The sequence below is a fragment of the Euprymna scolopes genome, chromosome 1 (assembly GCF_053919585.1).
Source record: "Euprymna scolopes isolate OS-2025 chromosome 1, ASM5391958v1, whole genome shotgun sequence".
In the NCBI taxonomy this organism is placed as follows: Eukaryota; Metazoa; Mollusca; class Cephalopoda; order Sepiida; family Sepiolidae; genus Euprymna; species Euprymna scolopes.
This window is the reverse complement of record NC_136482.1, coordinates 201,699,681-201,716,122: the sequence shown is the minus strand read 5'-3', so window position 1 is coordinate 201,716,122 and position 16,442 is coordinate 201,699,681. Positions and strand designations below refer to the sequence as shown.

General features: G+C 36.3%; 1 protein-coding gene across 1 annotated transcript; it reads right to left on the bottom strand.

Moving 5' to 3' along the window:
- Positions 1–210: 210 nt before the first annotated feature.
- LOC145279795 (uncharacterized) lies at positions 211–13,016 on the bottom strand. The gene is made up of 2 exons (XM_080131129.1): positions 12,586–13,016; positions 211–5,057 (listed from the first exon to the last, which is right to left on the bottom strand). Exon 2 carries the CDS (start codon positions 4,618–4,620, stop codon positions 3,736–3,738), a length of 885 nt encoding a protein of 294 aa, XP_079987255.1. The 5' UTR covers positions 4,621–5,057; positions 12,586–13,016; the 3' UTR covers positions 211–3,735.
- Between the last annotated feature and the right edge of the window lie 3,426 nt (positions 13,017–16,442).

Sequence of the window (16,442 nt, the reverse complement as noted above, 5' to 3'; positions counted from 1 at the left end):
TAACTATATGAACTGTCTATTTTTTTCTTTTTTATGTAAATCTTTCAGATTTTTTCCTTACTTTTCTCAATATATAGTGTGCCAATTCGAGACAACAAAATATATACAATTGCATTGTCCAATAAACATTACATAATTAACAACAACGAAACATTTTCATTCCTTAACAAGAAATAGCTCTGTTAAAAACTGAAACACACAATTTTCACATCCTGTTAGGACATTACACAGTTCAATAGTTTATTTTCAAAAATCTCGAGTTTAATATACAACTCTAATACAAACAAAAGTACATTTCATTTATATACTTCACAATTATAAACATCTCATTTTATAGCAAATCTCTTTTGAAGGATTGCTTGACTAACCCATAACAGTAACATGTCAATTTTGTTATGATGACTGTAAGTGTAAAACATCAACAATACACACAATTTAAACAAGTTCCATTTTTCCACTGACATGAAATATTTTATTTCATAATTCAGCGATTATTTACAACATTTTGCTCTTTTTTCTTAGACTCTGTTTTCAATTATTCATATTTTTACGTTGTGTGTGTTTGTACGTTTTTTGTTAGTACTTCAAACGCAGTTTAAAATATTTTTCGTTTTTTTTAAACTCTTAATTACCACATTTCTTTATTCTATTATTTTTCCTCAAACAAAAGTGAACCTTTTCTACCTTGTATTTATATATTTTCATTACGGTTTTGCAAACCAGGTTCCTTTGCGACCTCTTGTGCAGAGTCTTTCGTCAAAAGACACCAAAACTGTGTATATTTAATGCAGCCTGTAGGTATGTATAACAATATTGTTAGTGTATATTTAACGAGTCTCTATTAAATTATGGGTATTCAATGTTTTGATATATGATTCGTCTAGTGTATATTTATGATAGTAAATATAGCATTTATGCTTATCTAAACTGTGATGATCTGTGATTGTCTAGTATTCACTATTGTGTGTTGATATGTGTATACATATATTAACAGTTTGTTGTGTAGCGAGGGTGTATATAATAGGGATGTGATGATATATAACAGGTTACACGGTGACAACAATGAGAATTACTTGGGGTGTTGACATTTATAATAGACCAGGAATGTAAAGAAAGACGTAAAGGGACAGTTTTTATAAACATGAAGGAGATACATCATTGATGACAAGGATGCAGTTAACACTTTGGAAGTGGTTTTACACAAGATTCAATATTCAAGATGATAGGATAGTGTGTGTTATATAATAACAGAAGTTAACACATTACCTTGTTGAAATGACGATCAAGACAAAGGCTGAAAATAATTTCAAAAACATTTATTTCCAGCTGGTGATGGAAATTTGATGCCGTGTTAGATTTCTACATTTTGTTTTCCCCTCTAGACTACTTCAACTCAAACTCTCTCAACTCTAATTCGATCTCTCAACTCTTTCTTCTTAGTGATTTCAAACCCTAACTTAACAAGATATATTGATTCTATATTTCTTTGTGACGTCAGAACATGCCCAACACGTGCCTACTTTGCATATGCTTCCAACATGTGTTCTGGCACACAAGGAAGATCCCGTAATTTTCATTGTCCAATTTTACCTGCTCTGACCTAACTTTGTTGTATAGTTATTACTTCTATAATGGACAATTTACTAGATTCCTGGAATTGTATCTAAATAGCAATATATGCTCATTTTGATTTCTGATAACTACGTTCGATTCTAGCATTCTCCTTTAAAAAATATTATTTTCGATCCTAATTACTTAATTTCTCTAAATACCGGGATCTGTCCCCTTCAATATACAACACCCATCCCTTCTTTTTCCAAAAAATGTACACATTTTTAAATGCCAGTATTTTTTTTATTCTTCACCTATACCTGAACAACTTAAAATGCTTACAGCCCACTAGGCTAAGAAAGATCAGACACCATACTTAAAAAAAAACTTTTTTGTCAGCCCTTTTCCAACAGGCTCCCAATTATATTTAGTCCAGAATCTCCATCTGATCTTTCTGGTATATTTCCTTTTGAGTGAAATGTACAAACTCTCATAATCAATATCAGCAGTTTAATTCAGCCACCCTTATGCCATAACAACATAGGTCCGGTTTTTACCTCTTCGCCAATTGATGATTTCTCGTCTGATGGCTCCTGACCCTTTCTCTATTAATTAGAGCTTTGCCTCATTTTCTACACTATTTTACTTATTTTGGAACATACAGAAAAGCTCATTTACTTAATTTTTTAGTGGTTGGCTTCTAATTATGCAATATACCTTCTATTATCCTGATTCACTTGAATTTCCTAGCTTGGATTTTTAGACCTCAACAAAGACATTGGAAACATCACACTTAACTAAATAAACCCCCTTCCCTGCGCTGCATCCTACTGTGCATAGTGAATCCCTATCTATGACTGTTACATTATGCGGTTTTCCTTTATCTTCCATCAGAGTATCCAAGACCTCAAAATAGGACCACTCTACGCACATACATCTCTAAAAATATTGTAAGGTATCTTGTTACATCATTATTCTTGTTATGTACTTATGGCATATTTTACCTTTCCCTTCTAATTAATCTGAGTGATTTGCCCTTGTACTGACTTCCTTGGCATATGTACCTGGAGATTTCAATTGTCTCCCATATGTCCGGATTTTTAATTCATTGTGCTGAGAATTATGTATAACTCAAAGCTGGTATTTGCAGCCTACCGTAACTAAGCACACAATATTGCAGAGTCATTTATTTTTCTCACATGTGCACCCAATATTGTGTTGAAACCTGGCAAGGGACTTTCTACAAAAAACAAAACTATATTCTTTTGGCTGATCACTTTCCAAAAACCTCACGAAATACCCGTCTATGTAAATGTTACTCTTGTCCCCTCTTTAAAATTTTAAATTATTTTTAGGCCAACCATTCGTCAAAATCCTTGTTTAAAATTTTATAACCTGTTTGTTAATCCTGTTTTAAATTTCTTTCTTTGTTTTAATTTACTGTCTACTTCATTATCAGCATTGAATTCCTGGAAACAAAATACAAGAGAAAAAAAAATCGCTATCTTTTCACAATGTTTATATTAAAAGTGCTTTTTGAATTCCAATTCCATGCAGACAGCTTAAACAGAATGAAAGTTTACGTTGAATTATGTATTCCTTTTAAGTTTTGATCACTAAGTTCAATTTCAGCATACTCCTTTAATAAATAATTTTTTGGATTCTAATTACTTCATTTCTCTAATCTTTCCCCTTTAATATACAACAAGTTCATCAAAGGGGTGTAAACTAGAGACTGACATCATTGTCGGTTCGACATTAAATACAGAACACATGGATAGAAGATTAGAGGTGTTTTTACTAATGTACTTTTCTCTATGAGATCAGAATTCTGTGAAAATACTGGTAGACATTTTATAAGCGATGTGTGAAACATTATTTTTCTGGGTTGGCTGTAGTTTGATGATATTTCTTTTTGATTGTTTGATTTTGGTTAGTTTTTAAGATATCAAGGGACTCAATCCTGGGGCTAACACTTGATTTCATTACAACTTGAATTTACATCCAAGGGCTTTTTAAAAATAGATATTGTTCCTTTCATGGCTGATATCTGTATTTCGTGCCAGCTTGGTTTCCAGGTATTGTTTCTAAGTATTGAAGATTTTTTTCATTAGCCCAGTTATTCCTATCACAACTGGTATAATGTTGATTTTTTAAGCGACCATGGCGTTTTTAAATCATTCTTTACGTCCTGACACTTTGCTGATCTTTTCCAGTGTGTACTTCCATGTGTTTTTTCAAACTCTTCTTCCATGAAAATGCATATCCACAAATTAAACAACAGTATGGTTTCTCACCTGTATGTGTTCGCATATGTGATTTAAGATCAGAATTCCATGAAAATGCAGAACCACATACTTCACAAGAATATGGTTTTTCTCCAGTGTGAATTCGCATGTGTCTTTTTAGAGTACCATTTTCTGAAAAAGAAGCTCCACAAACCTGACAAGAATATGGTTTCTCTCCGGTATGGACTCGGATATGCTTCCTTAGAGTACCATTTTTAGAAAAAGAAGCGCCACATACCTGACAAGAATATGGTCGCTCACCTGTATGAGTTCTCATATGTGATTTCAAATAAGAATTCTTTAAAAATGCTGACCCACAAATCTGACAAGAATATGGTCGCTCACCTGTATGTGTTCTCATATGAGATTTCAGATCATAATTCTGTAAAAATGCTGCTCCACAAACTTCACAAGAATATGGTTTCTCTCCTGTGTGTGTGCGGATATGGTCTTTTAGATGAGTTGAATTTTTAAATGCAGATTCACAAACTTGACAAATATATGGTCGCTCTGAAGTATGGCTTCGTGCATGTCTTTTCAAGTCAGAATTATTTGTAAACGCAGCGCCACAAGTCTGACAAGAATATGGTTTTTCTCCTGTGTGTATTCGCTGGTGAATTTTGAGATTACCATTTTGTGAAAAAGAGGCTCCACAAATCTGACAAGAATATGGTTTTTCTCCTGTATGTATTCGCAGGTGTGCTTTTAGATTACTGGTTTGTGAAAAAGAGGCGCCGCAAACTTGACAAGAATATTGTTTTTTAACCCCATGTTTTTCCATGTCTATATTGACACTATTATTTGCGGAAAATGTGAATTCTACTGCTTACAGGAACAAACTTTCTTTGTTAAGTGCACGTGAGTAGCTTTATAGAGATTTTAAAAGTACAAATCAGTAAAACATAAAAATGTATATCTTTTCCGTTTTTAGATGAAGACTCTATAGATGCTCAAATTGGCAAGAATATGTTTTATCTGTACTTGCATACAGATTTAGTTGATTTGGCTTTAAATGTAAATCAGTAAAACTTTTAAAGTATATATTATTTTTCTTCTATATTTCACATAATAGAAAATTTCTCAGAAATACTAGAACTTCTTTTAAACAAACGAGCGATGTGTTTCACCGAAAAATATGGCAACAACTATCTAAAACAGACCCAAGATTATTTTGAATCTTTGCTGACCTGGAAAATCATTTGCTATCAGAGTTATTATCTGCAAATAAATAAAAAGAAAAATTCTATAATCAGAAATACAAATAAAGTAATTGCTATGAATAGACATACAAATGAAAATGTTATAAACAGAAAGACAAAGAGAAAAAGATGATATAGGAATAAAAAAGCTTAAAACAGAAGTACAAATAACAAAAAACAAGAAAAAGGAGTGTATAAACGATTCGTACAACTGGGTTTAGGTAAAAAGAATATACCAAAATAGTAAATACAAAAGGTTGCCAGTATTTCTGACGGACAGTTTATGGTCTTGCGTTAGGCTGTGATATTTCCCCCAGGAAATAATTAATCTCATAGTTTATATAATGGTTAGCAGAATATAGCATTAATATGTTGCTACACAGTAATGGACCTGTTTTGGTCAACTAGCTATCAGTCACTAGAGACCTCTTCAGGCGATACACCTTATACAAAATCAAAGTTTGGAAACTTTGCTTTTCTATAAGCTGTATCACCTGAAAAGGTGTCTAGCTTTCATATAAGCTGTATTGTCTGAAGATGTGATACAATGATATTGACACACCATTCTCATCAGATCACCAAAATTAAGCAACGTTAAGCCTGGCCAGTACCAGATTGATGACCATTTGGAAAGGCTAAGTGCTGTAATTTCTGGGAAGGTTGAGCATAGGGCCAGCACCCTGAGGCCAAAAAAAGAACTTCTCACTACAAAAGCATCTACAACGTTGTAGATGGCCTATGCCCCTCCAGGGGCTCAAGCCTATGGATGGTATCGCCCAAAGAGGTCTCTAGTTACTAGTAGCTAGCTAATCAGAACAGACTAATGACTGTGTAGCAACATATAACTGCTTATTTAAAAACAATAAGTATAACCTGCTCTATTTCAGTATCGAGCACTCTTGTATTAAGCTGGTTACAATTCATTTGTTACTTAACCTCTGGAAAACAATACCTTTATATATATATATATATATATATATATATATATATATATATATATATATATATATATAGCTATGTTTTAAATTTGCCGGAAATAAAATAAAATCATTAGTATTGTTTACATTTTCAACCGGAAATAAAAGAAACTGCATCAACATTTATTTCTTGGATAATCATGAATTATAAGATTATATATATATATATATATATATATATATATATATATATATATATATATATATAAGAGAGAGAAAGAGTGTATGTCTTATATACATATATATGGGGTATGTTATATAGGTATATATATCAATATGCATATATTGGCTATGTTACACACACACACACACACATATATATATATGTGTGTGTGTGTGTGTGTGTGTGTAACATAGCCAATATATGCATATTGATATATATACCTATATAACATAGCCCATATATATGTATATAGGACATACACTCTCTCTCTCTTATATATATATATAATATATATATATATATATATTGGCTATGTTATGGTATATTGATAAAACAGGAAAACAGTCAATTTTCTTGTGAATAAGCAAATCAATACAAATAAAACTGTTTTCTTAAAATTTTATAAAAGCATACACGATAAAATATCCACAGGACTGTTTTCTTTAGAATATAGTTCTCTACTGAAGAGCGTATAGACAAGGGGGATATAATACATGCTAAGTCAACACGATTAAAGTTATTGGTGAAGGGGGAATAGCTCCATATCGCCATATATTACATTCTCCCATCCTTAAAAGATTTAGAGTTTGTCGTATCATACTGGTTGGCGACGCTCTCGTGTAGACCGTCTCAACTTTTCAGGTTTCTCATCCTCTGCTGACGGGTGGAAGCTCTCACCGTCCGTCATGCTCGTCTCTGCCGGGTCATCTTCCATGTCTGGTCCTTCAATTGTTGTCGGTATAGGTGTGATTTCCTCATTTCTGGTGGTGGTTGTGTCTTTTCTTAAGGATAAGTCACCAACTGGAGCCAAGTCACTCATGGAAACTGTCGATGTCCTTACGTCAGGAAAACGCACATGTGCATATTGTGGGTTTGCTTCTACTAAATGCACCTCTTCAACAAGGGGTTCATACTTACTGGTACGAACATGACGACGTAAAAGTACCGGGCCCAGTGTAGCGAGCCAGGAAGGTAGGGAGTGTCCACTTGGTGAGCGTCGTTTATAAGAAAATAGTCTCTCATGAGGGGTTGCGTTAGTTGCAGTGCAAAGCAAAGATCTGATTGCATGTAGTACTTCTGGGAGTACGGTTTCCCATTGAGCTTCTGGGGGGTTTCTAGAGGCTAGCGCCAGTTGTACATGTTTCCAGACAATGCCGTTGTAGCGTTCACATTGTCCATTCCCTTGAGGGTTATATGGAGTCGTTCGACTGGTTGCTATGCCTAAACCGGTAAGGTATTCCCGGAGTTCCTTTGACGAAAATGAAGACCCGCAATCGGTGTGGATATATGAGGACATTCCAAAAATGGCGAATAACTGGTTTATACACTTAATCACCACATCTGTTGTCATATTTGGACAAGCGAAGGCGAATGGGAAGCGCGAATATTCGTCGATCACTACCAACATATTTCGATTTTTGGAGTTGGAAGGTAAGGGTCCTTTGAAGTCCATGCTGAGTCGTTCCATTGGTTGTGTGGCCTTAATTAGTTTCGCTGCGTTTGGTGTGTGGAAACGAGGTTTCCAACGGGCACATACAGGACACTCAGCACATACTTTTTAAACCTCTTCTATCGAGTATTGCAGGTTTCTAATTTTTATGAAGTGAGTTAGTCTGGTGATTCCTAGATGACAGAGTCGAGTATGGAGGTCGAATAGTTTTTCTCTGCTAACGACAGCTCCACAATGTGCTCTTGATAGTGTGTCAGCAGGGATGTTATTCTTGCCTGGCCGGTACATTATGTCGTAGTCATAACACCCCAGCTCCATCCTCCATCTTTGGATCTTATTGTTTTTAATTTTACCTAGTCTCTCTGAGTGGAACATGTAATGCACTGCTTGTTCGTTGGTGACAATTGTAAAATGTCGAGTAGATAAATAGTGGGACCATTTTTTGACAGCTTCGACTATGGCGCAAGCCTCTTTCTCGACTGAGTCGTTTTTACGCTCAGTGGGTGTTAGTGTACGTGAGAAGAAAGCCACAGGATGACTGGCTTGGTTCAATGTAGCCACAACAGCTGTATCAGAGGCGTCTGTTTCCACTACCAGTGGGATATTCTCATCGATGGAGTGAAGTAAGGCACCCTCGATCTCTTCTTTGATGTCCTTTAATGCCTTCACAGCATTTTGCTTCAGGGGGAAGGAGTCGGCTATAATCAAGGGTCTGATCTTGTCTGAAACTTGGGAATCCACTGAGAGTAGTATGAAAACAACCCGACAACTCGCCGTAGTGCCATTTTATCTCTTGGGGTTGGCAGTTCCTTCAGTGGCTGTAGTCTTTCTGCGTTGGGTTTTATTTTACCCTGAGATATAGTGTAGCCCAAAAAATCAATAAATTCTGTTGATATAACAGATTTATTTTCATTGAAGGTCAGGTTGTGTAGCCGAGCTACCTCCCTGAATTTCGTGAGGTTCTTATCATGTTCCTGCTGGGTCATTCCTACCACTACTATGTTGTCTATAGATACCAAGGAGGCCGTTTTGTTTTACTAGATTATCTATGGTTCTTTGGAAGCAGGCCACTCCATTCGTGACTCCAAATGGTACTCTACAAAATTATTATAATTTCCCGTTAGCTTCAAAAGCCATATACTGTTTTTCTTCCTCCTGAATAGGTATCTGGTGATAGGTGCTTTTTAAGTCCAGTGATGTATATAGTTTATATCGGGAGATTTCCCACGCCAAGTAATCCATTCTAGGTAAGGGGTAAGCATCTAGTTTCGTAAAACTATTGATTGTTTTGCTGTAATCAACCACCAGTCTTTTTCTTTGTCGTTCATTCAAGACAATAAGAACTTGAGCTCTCCACGGAGATGTAATCTCTTCAATTACTCCCTCCTGAAGCATCGTAATTATTTTGGATTCAATAAAGTTTCTTTCATTGCCTCCAAACCTCCTAGATCTAGTAGTAATGGGTTTGCAGTTAGGTGCAAGGTTTGAAAAAGTGGGGGACTGTCTACTGAAGCTGATGGTATGCTGCATGCAGTAGGGTTAGACACGACAAGATCTTTCCTAGGACTACCGAAAGCAAAGAAGACTCCAGAATGTTGTCTCATTAAATCCTAACCAAGAATAACATCACTGCAAAGATTTGGTAGTACAGAGAGAGGAGTATTAGCTTGGTCAATGGCGATATCTAGGTCGAGAGTCCTGTTTTCTAATAACCGTTGCCTGATGGTGTTTGATCGTAGACCGGTAATAAAAGCATCTCTTACACTATCACCCCAGTTTTGTGCTGCGTCAACTGCTTTAAAATTACATTCTTTTGATAGAAGTCGTAATTCTTGTACGTACTCGTCAATGGTTTCTCCCTCTTTTTGTGCGCGAGTTGACAGCACGTGTCTGGCGAAAATTTTGTTGATGGGTTTGACGTATAATTCCTGAGTCGATTGATTGCTGCCTCATAGGTTTGTTGCTCTGCTACGTATTCATAGACATTTGAGGAAATGTACGTAATCAGCAGGTCTAGTTTATCGATATAAACCCGTATTTCAGTTCTCCTCATCAAAGCCAAAAAAGTCCGATACCAGTGGTTGAATATTTTCGTAGAGGAAACGCTGTTAGGAAGTGTATCCAATTTGTCAGGTTTTAAGAATTTGTCCATCTTCGTGCTTTCGTAGTTATATATATTTAATATCTTATCATGTATTAAATCGAAGTGAGTAGAGAAAAAGACAGAAATAACCTTAAAAACGGAAAGCTTTAATACACGATAAAATATATACAGGACTGTTTTCTTTAGAATACTACTGAAGAGCGTATAGACAAGGGGGAAATAATACATGCTAAGTCAACACGATTAAAGTTATTGGTGAAGGGGGAATAACTCCGTATCGCCATATATTACAGACAAGAAAATATTCTTTTCGCTATTTTGATTCTCGAGTACATATCAGTTAATATCTTCAATGCTTTTAGATATAGTGATGTAATTCTTGATTGATTAATTGTGTCTAACTGTATCGGATATATACTCGAGAATCAAAACATTGATAAAAAATAGTCGCTTGTCATAGCCCTAGTGATTAGTTATTGCATTTCTTGACAGTATTTAGCAAGGATTTCACATGAATTTAATTTAATTTCAATAGAAAGACATAAAACAAATAATGTATGCATTAAATATGTTGTTAACCATTTATTTTTTCTTGCTGTTGTTATAACTATTCATTTTATATTACCTAAACTGATTAGAGATTTCTCTCATGCTTTTTAATTTTTAATATGAAAATTGATAATTTCAAATAACTTAAAAACTCAGTCTACTGTTCTGATCTTGTGTATTTTTCGCTTTTTCACCCTATGTAAGCTGCAAGTGTTAATTACAACTAAATAGTGTTTTACTCTTTATACCACAGGTCATTGCAGACAATTTTTCTAGGTATTTTAGGAGCCTTAAACATATTCTTACTACTCCTCATAAAATGCCTCTACCTTTACTATATTTTATAGTCACGTTACTATTATACAATATATTTATATTATATTAAATTCTATACTATGAGATCCCTTAAATAAGTTTCCAGACGATTTTTAAATACAGGGGGGGGGTATTAAAAAGGTCCACTCTAGTTTGTTTTGTGTTTACAGCCTTAAAAATATTAGGAAATAATAATCAATATTTAATGTTGAGACCTTGTAAAGGCAAATCTTATTTTTTAAAAAGTGGAAATTGTAGAGTTTAAAATTTTAACAAACCCCCCATGTTTGAAGTCATTCTACGTGTTTTAAAATTTTTTGAACTTATGACCCCTTCGTACGCCCCCCCCACTGCCACCTAACTTGTAAAAATGTTTACAATTACATGTCTCATTGACCACTACTACATGGCCAAGAAGTAGGTGCTCATTTTACATTAAATTTATATAGGAAGTGCACTAGCAGTGTCAGAAATTTCGTGAAAATAGTGAATAATTCCACCCCATCTTTCCAAGCTTATAACTCCTCGAAAAATGTAATTCAAGCCCTAATTTTTTTTTTCAATTAAAGGAGTAAGGACCAAGGTTTTATTTAAAAAAAAAAACAAAACAAAACAATGTGTTTTTTTTTTTTAAAAAGGTTTTAAACTTCGGACTTTACAGGTAAATTTCTAAAAAACTGATTTTTTTTTTTGTTTTAAATTTGAATATATTATTTATTGACCTTTTCTCTTCAATTTGTGATATATAAACCTATTAAACATAAATTAATTATTTACTTTTTAATAGACATTTCAAAATGAGAGGCGTAAATTATTCGACCCCCTATCTTTCTAAGCTTATAACTCCTCGAAAAATGTAATTCAAGCCCTAATTTTTTTTTCAATTAAAGGAGCAAGGACCAAGGTTTCATTAAAAAAAAAAAAAAAAAGACAAAAAGAAAAAATGTGTTCTTATAAAATAAGGTTTTAAACTTCGGACTTTACAGGTAAATTTCTAAAAAACTGATTTTTTTTTTTGTTTTAAATTTGAATATATTATTTATTGACCTTTTCTCTTCAATTTGTGATATATAAACCTATTAAACATAAATTAATTATTTACTTTTTAATAGACATTTCAAAATGGGGGGGGGCGTGAAAATGGGGGGGCGTGAAAATGGGGGGGCGTGAATTTAAAAAAAAACGTTTGTCTAAAATATTATATTCGGTTTATTGGAAAGAACATAAAATTTCACATTGACCCTGAAAATATCGTAAAAATAGAATCAATAGAAAAATTTTGATAGATTTTTAAAATTTAAAAATTTAAAAATATTGAGTTTAAAAATTGAAAAATATTGAGTTCGGAAAATTCATTACTGTTTCAAAAAAAAAATAAAAATATTTTTATTACTTTTAAAACAACTGTAATAGTTTATTTTGGAAGTATAATCCATAAAGAAAATAAATAACCCACTTTTAACAGAGAAATTACGAGATTTTTATATTGTATTCGCAGTTTCGTGTTAGGGGTGTCAAAAATTCCTACAAAAATTCTGATACTGCTAGAAGTGCACCTCTCTAAAATGTTAAATTTTCATTATTAAAAAGAAAAACATTCTTCTTATTATCTATAAAGACTCTCCTAACGTATTGACGAAAAAAAAAGTAGACTTTGATTTCTTTTTAGGAGGTAAAGTTTACTGGGCTGAGTCGTAAAAATACCATATTTTCTTAGGGTGGATACGTTTTAACCACAATATTTTATTAGATAGCACGATAAGAGACTCGATAAAAATAAGCAATATTTATATGAAAGTTTCCGAACAAATGTGGTTCATATAATATTATAATTAATATCAAACTTTTCTATCTTTATTCTAATTATTAATAGCAATGTATTTTTAATCACATTTTCCCTTCATGAAATTAGTTACACGTCGTCAGATAATAATAAAACAAAACAATAGAGGAATGATAATAAAGAAATATGAGAAACATTATACTTACTGGTATACAAACGTATTTAGTGTCATCAGCTTTATAGAAATTAATAACAATAATAACTCGATTGCATTTGTCAATTAAAAGGAAGTGACGGTGAAAATATAAGATGATGTCCAGAAAGCAGCTTCGCAGAAAACTACAAAGGTTAAATAAATAAATAAATAAATAAATAAATCACTTCGATAACAATTTCAATCTCTTTTGAAATAAAAGATTTTAATTTAATTTTATTTATTTCAATATTTAACTATTTTAATTACGTTGATGGGCTGAAAATTGATATTATTGTAAAGAAAACAACAACCAAATGCCATCTTCAATTTGACGAAAACTACTTCAAACATTTTTTTTTATTAAATTTCTTTAATTAAACTACATTAGTAAAAAAATGAATGATTTTGATTAAATGAATTAAATTTGGATTAAATAAATCTTTAAATAAATAATTAATTGAGTAAAAACATTTAAAACCTATATAATTTAATCAATATTTACTGCGACGGAATAGAAAACGTTTTGAAAACATTCCAAATAATATATAGGTACAGGTAAAAATGTGCGAAGAATGGCGGAAATTGAGAGGGGTGGGGCATAGTTTTGAAAGCCGACCGACCGGCTGTAGTGAAATAGAAAAAAAAAAAAAGAAAAAAAAATATATATATATATATATGAGACACAGCTGTTACTTCCAAAAGGACGAGCTCTTCAACGTCCAAAAATAATTCACCCTCACAAAAAGAATTCGCCGTCACTTCTTCCAACCGTCGTTCCACTCTCTGCGCTCTTCCCCCCTGCTTAAAAAAAGTACCGTTTATATGCTGCCGATTTCTCCACTTATGCAAATTGACTATCAACCAGAGCCATCTAGTTTTCCATTTCTCCAAAAAGCCAATTTGCAAAGGGGGACAACTCAAACCACACGCCCCCTTGATCTACACGATCATCACATGTCAACCCATCACATAGTCGCTCGACCAACATGGCGGCCGTCTCTCTCGCTGCGATCTCCGCGGAGCCTCTTTGTGAATGTCGCTACTTGACTCGACGTCGCTGTCTTCCTCTGATGACACCACTACCGGCCGCACATCAAGGATGTGTCGAGGGATGCCGTCGATAGATACATTGTTTGGGGACTGGACACTTGTTACAATGCCCCTCCCCCAGCGTGTGGTACAGCGAGCATCAGGCGGTGTGATCCACACTTCCTCTCCCACTCGCACAGTCGCTCGCTTCTCGCCTTCCTCCGCGGGTACCTGTGCTGTTCGGGGATGCCGCCACTCGTACTTGAAGACTGCCCTCTGCGGCACTGACTCCACTTTTTGCCCTGACTTTGGAGCCATATTATACCAGAAGACAGCTTCTGGCGGCGAAATCTGGCCCCTTTCAGCTATAGCCTTTATGGTGCTGTGATGCCGCTCCACAATTCCGTTTCCGCCTGGTCTATATGCAGCCCTGAAATAGCGCCACACTCCCCACTTATCCAACACATTCTCCATGGCAGCTGAGCGAAAGGCAGTTCCATTGTCCATTAGCACTTCCGTCACTGGACCCCTCTCCAAAAACACCTCTTCCAAGACCTTTGCAATTTCACCTGCATTTTCCGCCTTGATTTCCCTCCAAATGGCTACTCTTCCTGGTCCGCAGTCGACCATTGATAGATACAGCCTCTGTCAATAGTGCGTTACGTCTATCGCCAACTTGCTCCAGTTCTCTGCCACCTGAACCTCACCAGCTTCGTGTCGACTCAGCGCAGGGTCGATTGATTGACACCGGCTACATCTCTCAACCACTGTCCTAACGGCCTCCTTTGTGATTCTGGGGTCCACCTTCCTGGCCAAGAACAAGGTTCTATCCACTCCAAAATGGTGCATGTCATGCAAATCCTTCAGAGTGTCTTCATTCAAACAACATATTGCAACAGCTGCCTCATTCGGCGACTTTAGCCAGGTCTTCCGCACCCTCGTCATCACATCTGCTCTGTTCTTCGCTGAAGGAACAATAGTGACCCTAAGTTGAAGATCAAATTCCCTAATCAGCTCCCTTAACATCATCAATCGACGCTTTACTAGCATCTCGGCAGCGCCTTTCGTCTTCACCCTCCTTTCTCCTGTAGCTTCAGACTGGATCCAAGAGAACACAGTGGCTGAGTCGGTCCTCACCTCAACATTCTGTAGACCCCATTTCAAGGCTAAGTTGATGCCCTTCATAACCCCATCCAGTTCTGCCACATTTATGTGAGCCACGTCGTCCTTCTTCCGCAACCAAGCAGCATCTTCTGCAGTAACACCACCTATCTCCAAGGTGACCCCCACTGCTATACAGCATGCATCACACCACACAACACCTTCTGCACTGTTGGGTACATGCCAAACACCTCTCACTGGATCCTCCCTCTTCACCTCTTCAATAATCTCTCTCATAATGTCCACTGTCTCTTTATCAACTCCATCCTCCCACTTCGCTCCACTAGCTCGCCTTTTGATATAACTACATGCAGTCCGTAGCCATCCTGCAATAGGGTAATGGCCCACCAGTCTTCGGCATATTGAGAAGAGTTCTCACCTGCTCAATTTTTCCGAAACCTCCGGGATCTCATTTCCCCTCCGGAACACTAACCGTCCTATCTGGTCCTTTCTTAATCGGAGTCCTAACACAGCTCCTCCCTCCAATGATTCCGGGCGTTTTGCAATTAGCCCAAAGCTGTTGAGGTGTTTTACTACGTCCTCCGCAGTTGTTACCGTCTCATCCACCAAAATATCATCAATGTATGAACTGGTGGCTCTTCTGACTGTGTCCTCCTTGCTTAGCACCGTTTTGAGGATCGCTGCCATGATTTTTGGTGCAGAACTCAGGCCAAAACTCAACCTAGTCAGGCAGTACGTTTGGCCCTTGTATCTGACCAGCTGGTATTTCCAGAATTCTTGTGAAATGTGAATCTGTAGGTATGCAGATTTTAAATTCACAATCGTCGCAGCCTTCTGAATCTGCCTCCACTCTCGCATGGTCTCTCCGCACACGTCCATCACATCGCCTCCCGTGTGACACGCAACGTGTACGTTCAGCTCCCTGAAGCCCAGTATTGGCCGAACTTTTTGTTTTGTGGGCTGAACAACTGCCATTAACGGCAGCACACCTTCCACCTTCTCCATCCATGGTCTTAAAATCCCCTCTGAGATCCATCGGTCCACCTCCTTCTCAAATTCAACTCTTGTGCCTCCTCGCAACGTATGCTCATAGCATTCCACTCTGTTGTTCAGTATGGGAGGTTCTCCCTTCCATGCCCACTTGACTGTTCATTTCTCACCATCAAAGTGTGCAGAGAAATCTTGGTCCTCTATCGTGCAACTTTTGTCTAACCCGGCCGTTCCTGTGACACCTTTTTCGAATTGCACACCTGCAGCCCCTTGATATCCTCCAAATCTCACGGAGTTCCTATATACCGTAACGCCCCCTAGTCGAGCAATTGCGTCCATCTCTAGCACCACATCGACACCCGTGACAATTTTGTTAATAACAATCGCCTGGATTGTTAGTGACATCCCACATACCATCAACCGAACGATACTTGTGCCATTGCACTTTACCTCTCTGCCATCAACTGCTGTAATGCTGCTGGTTCCATTGCATGTGTCAACCATGTCTTTGGTGACAATTGTTGAAGTACAGCCCGTGTCGACAAGGGCTTTTGCACTTCGTCCATTAAGGGTCACCTCTACTTGTGGTGACATACCCTGAAGCGCCTTCATCGAATAAGTGGGGTAACCACCGGCGCAGTGGCTTCCCCCTGTTCATTTTCCCTGGGGACAGAATCTGCTGATGTGGCCGACTTCCCCACAGCGGAAACACGTGACTTCTGGCTT

Excerpts from the sequence above, each read along its gene's own strand:
- LOC145279795 (XM_080131129.1), bottom strand. The coding sequence starts at position 4,620 with ATGGAAAAACATGGGGTTAAAAAACAATATTCTTGTCAAGTTTGCGGC.